Source organism: Ovis canadensis, chromosome 2 (assembly GCF_042477335.2).
Source record: "Ovis canadensis isolate MfBH-ARS-UI-01 breed Bighorn chromosome 2, ARS-UI_OviCan_v2, whole genome shotgun sequence".
In the NCBI taxonomy this organism is placed as follows: domain Eukaryota; kingdom Metazoa; phylum Chordata; class Mammalia; order Artiodactyla; family Bovidae; genus Ovis; species Ovis canadensis.
In genome coordinates, this window is record NC_091246.1 from 247,572,501 (window position 1) to 247,575,191 (window position 2,691).

At 51.7% G+C, this 2,691-nt stretch overlaps 1 protein-coding gene across 43 annotated transcripts in view; it reads right to left on the reverse strand.

Annotated features, from left to right (window-relative positions):
- SRRM1 (serine and arginine repetitive matrix 1) overlaps positions 1-2,248 on the reverse strand; it is a 28,508-nt gene extending 26,260 nt beyond the window's left edge. For 15 of the 43 annotated variants that reach the window (XM_069579018.1, XM_069579009.1, XM_069579015.1 and 12 more), the window contains exon 1: positions 2,032-2,243. In XM_069579018.1, coding sequence (XP_069435119.1) covers positions 2,032-2,052 — 21 coding nt within the window. In that variant the 5' untranslated portion in view covers positions 2,053-2,243. Of the gene's footprint in view, positions 1-1,650; positions 1,843-2,031 lie in introns of those variants that run through there. The other 28 variants (XM_069579047.1, XM_069579046.1, XM_069579041.1 and 25 more) reach the window with 6 other exon arrangements.
- Between the last annotated feature and the right edge of the window lie 443 nt (positions 2,249-2,691).

The window sequence follows — 2,691 nt, forward strand, 5'->3', positions numbered from 1 at the left end:
ATGAGAGCTTTCAAACACTACTTGGACCATCAAGTAATCACTATGAGTTTTGTCATTCCTAATGGCCCAATTAAATACGGAAATAGCTGGCTGTGCTATGAAAACTACCGAATGGTTCACAGAGTTGGCCACTGTCCCTTGGAAAGTGATCAAGAAAATTCTTTCAGGAAGGTAAAGAATGTGGATCAGAACCCCAACTCTGCCACTACGAAAGTCATATGTCCTCAAACTTACTAAACCTCTCCGAGAATGTTTCCTTATTTGCTAAAATCTATTCAATATCTCACAGGGCTGTGTATATCAGAAATTATATACTTAAAGTAACTGGCAGATGGCACTAGTCCAGCAAATGAAAGCTACTATTTCTATCTTACTACCTGAATGGCCGTGTACTAAAAGAATAACCACCCTAAAATCTTTTAACTCAGCTTAAATCCAATCAATCCCTCTAAGGAACTGTGGGCAGTACATATTGCACCCTTCCAAATTTTTACCAACACTAAAAGCAAACCTCGTTTTTAAATTTATCAACCATCTTGCTCTTTTCCTTTAGGAATTCTTTTCCATGGGAAATAATGAAAATATCAAAAGAACAGGCTTATGTTTCAAAATATTACATTAACACTACAAGAAATACTCAGGATTTACTACAAAATACTTTGATATAATTTGCAGTGTGAAACTTTGATAAACTCAACTGAAACTATCATTACATAAATAACTATAGTACTGTTTGCATAACCTAAAAACAGTCATTTACAGTCCACACTGGCTGTGTTGAGTCAAACGCCTGGAATAACACTTCAACATTTAATGAAAAAGTAACACATTTAAAGTCAATTGAAAAGAAATTTCAACGCTGGTTCTGGAGTGTCAAAAGCTTTCTTTACTGAAGTCCCGGTCTTCCCCTCTTTTAACTTTTCCATTACACACACACACACACACACACACACACACACGCTGCATATTTCATACTCCAGGGAGTGGAAGAGCCAACCTATATTCTGACTTAGATCAACTGGTCTCTACACGGTCCGTTCAGCATTAAAAAGAACCTGCAAACGCTAGATCTCTTAGTGTCACTTGCCAAACCAGGATCTAGATCTCGACTGGGTGCTCATTTCCTACAAAAGTGAAAAAGGGGATGAACAGGCTCCAACACGCGCTCGATAAATTACGGGCCCTGAGGGCTAATTTCGAGGCGGTAACGTCCCTGCTTGCAAATGATGGGCCCGCAGACCCTTGAGAATCTAGAGGCACCTTTCCTACAGCAGACTTTCAAAAGAGTAAAAAAAACCGGAGAGGTGGGGGGACGGTGAGCGGGAAGGAGAGGAGCAGATCCGTTCCATAATCCCGCCTTCATATACGCGCACTTTTTGTTGCGCTCTCTCCCCGCAGAGTCTCGGATTCAAACGTTTTAAACACAAATTATCCGCGTTCCCCTCCCTGAAAGAGATATCAAATTGGGCGGGAGCTCCCGCGAACTCTGACCCGGAGCCTTCCCGAAGGCTTAGACCCGGGTTGGGGGCGGGGAGGGGGGTCGGCGCCCGCTTTCTCAAGAAAAGCTGCTCAACGTCGCTTCCGGTCCACGCTCTCCCGAGGCGGTACCCCCAAACCCGTCCTCCCCAAGCCCCTTCTGCAGCCAGTCACCTCAGGGTTTCCCTCCGGCCTCCCCCCAAGGACTTCCTCCTAGCGGGCCCACTAGGCCCCAGGGCCCGGCGGGACGCGAGGCTCGGTCTGCAGGCCCCGTCAGGCAGGCCGGGAGGCGAGGTATCGCTCCCGGCCATTCCCGCCGCCATTTTCCGGCGACCGTCGTCGCCACCGCGTAGGGGGGACGATTCCGGAGGAGGAGACTGCGCAGGGGCGCACCGGACCCCGCCGCAGGGCAGGGGGGAACGTCCGTTGCCACCGAGGATCCTCAGGATCTTCGAAGTCTCTGCTCGCCGGCTACCCCGTCCTGAGCTTAGGCGTCCTGCCGGGCTTTGCAGATAACCCCCCCACCTCACCCCAGGTCCCCGCGTTCCTACTTACGCGGAAGAATCCCGCGTCCATCTTGCTGCCTCGCTCGGAGATCGCTCCCTATCCCAAGGTGCACCGCGCCGCCGCGACGGAGGGCGGGACCGGCAGGGAAAGCCGAGCGCCGGGACGCAGCGCGCGGCGCTCCACCCGCCCCTCCAGCCGACACGAAGCTGCGCCTGCTCAGGAAGATGAGCGCCCGTCACACTTGCGCACGCGCGTTTTGTAAGGCGGGGGACTTGCTACCAGGCTCTGGACCTCCCCATTGGCCGGCCGGTGAGGAGAGCCTCGCGATCTCAGCCAATGGGAGCGTGCGAGAGTCACTGGCTCGCCCTGCCCTGCGAGTCCTTTTGTGGTGCTTGAGTAGCCCCGTTCGCCGAGAGTGAATTGACCCATCCTTCTACCCGTAGTCGGGGAGGCCTCCCGCTTTGGGGGTTCCATGGAGCGTTTCAAGAAAAAGACTGTTACCTCAGAGTGACGCTAGTGAGGCCGCCGTTGCGCAGAGGAAAAGCCTACGGCCTCCCCTGTCGTTATGAAAGTTGTGATTGTGTTGGTTTTACGAGCTTGCCAGTTACTGACTTCGGCCCTGAAGTAACCGAGCTACGTAGTACGAGTGAAGTTTGCATTTTAGCCCCGCTCCCTCTGCTTGCTCCCGTTTCCGTACAACTCCTTAGC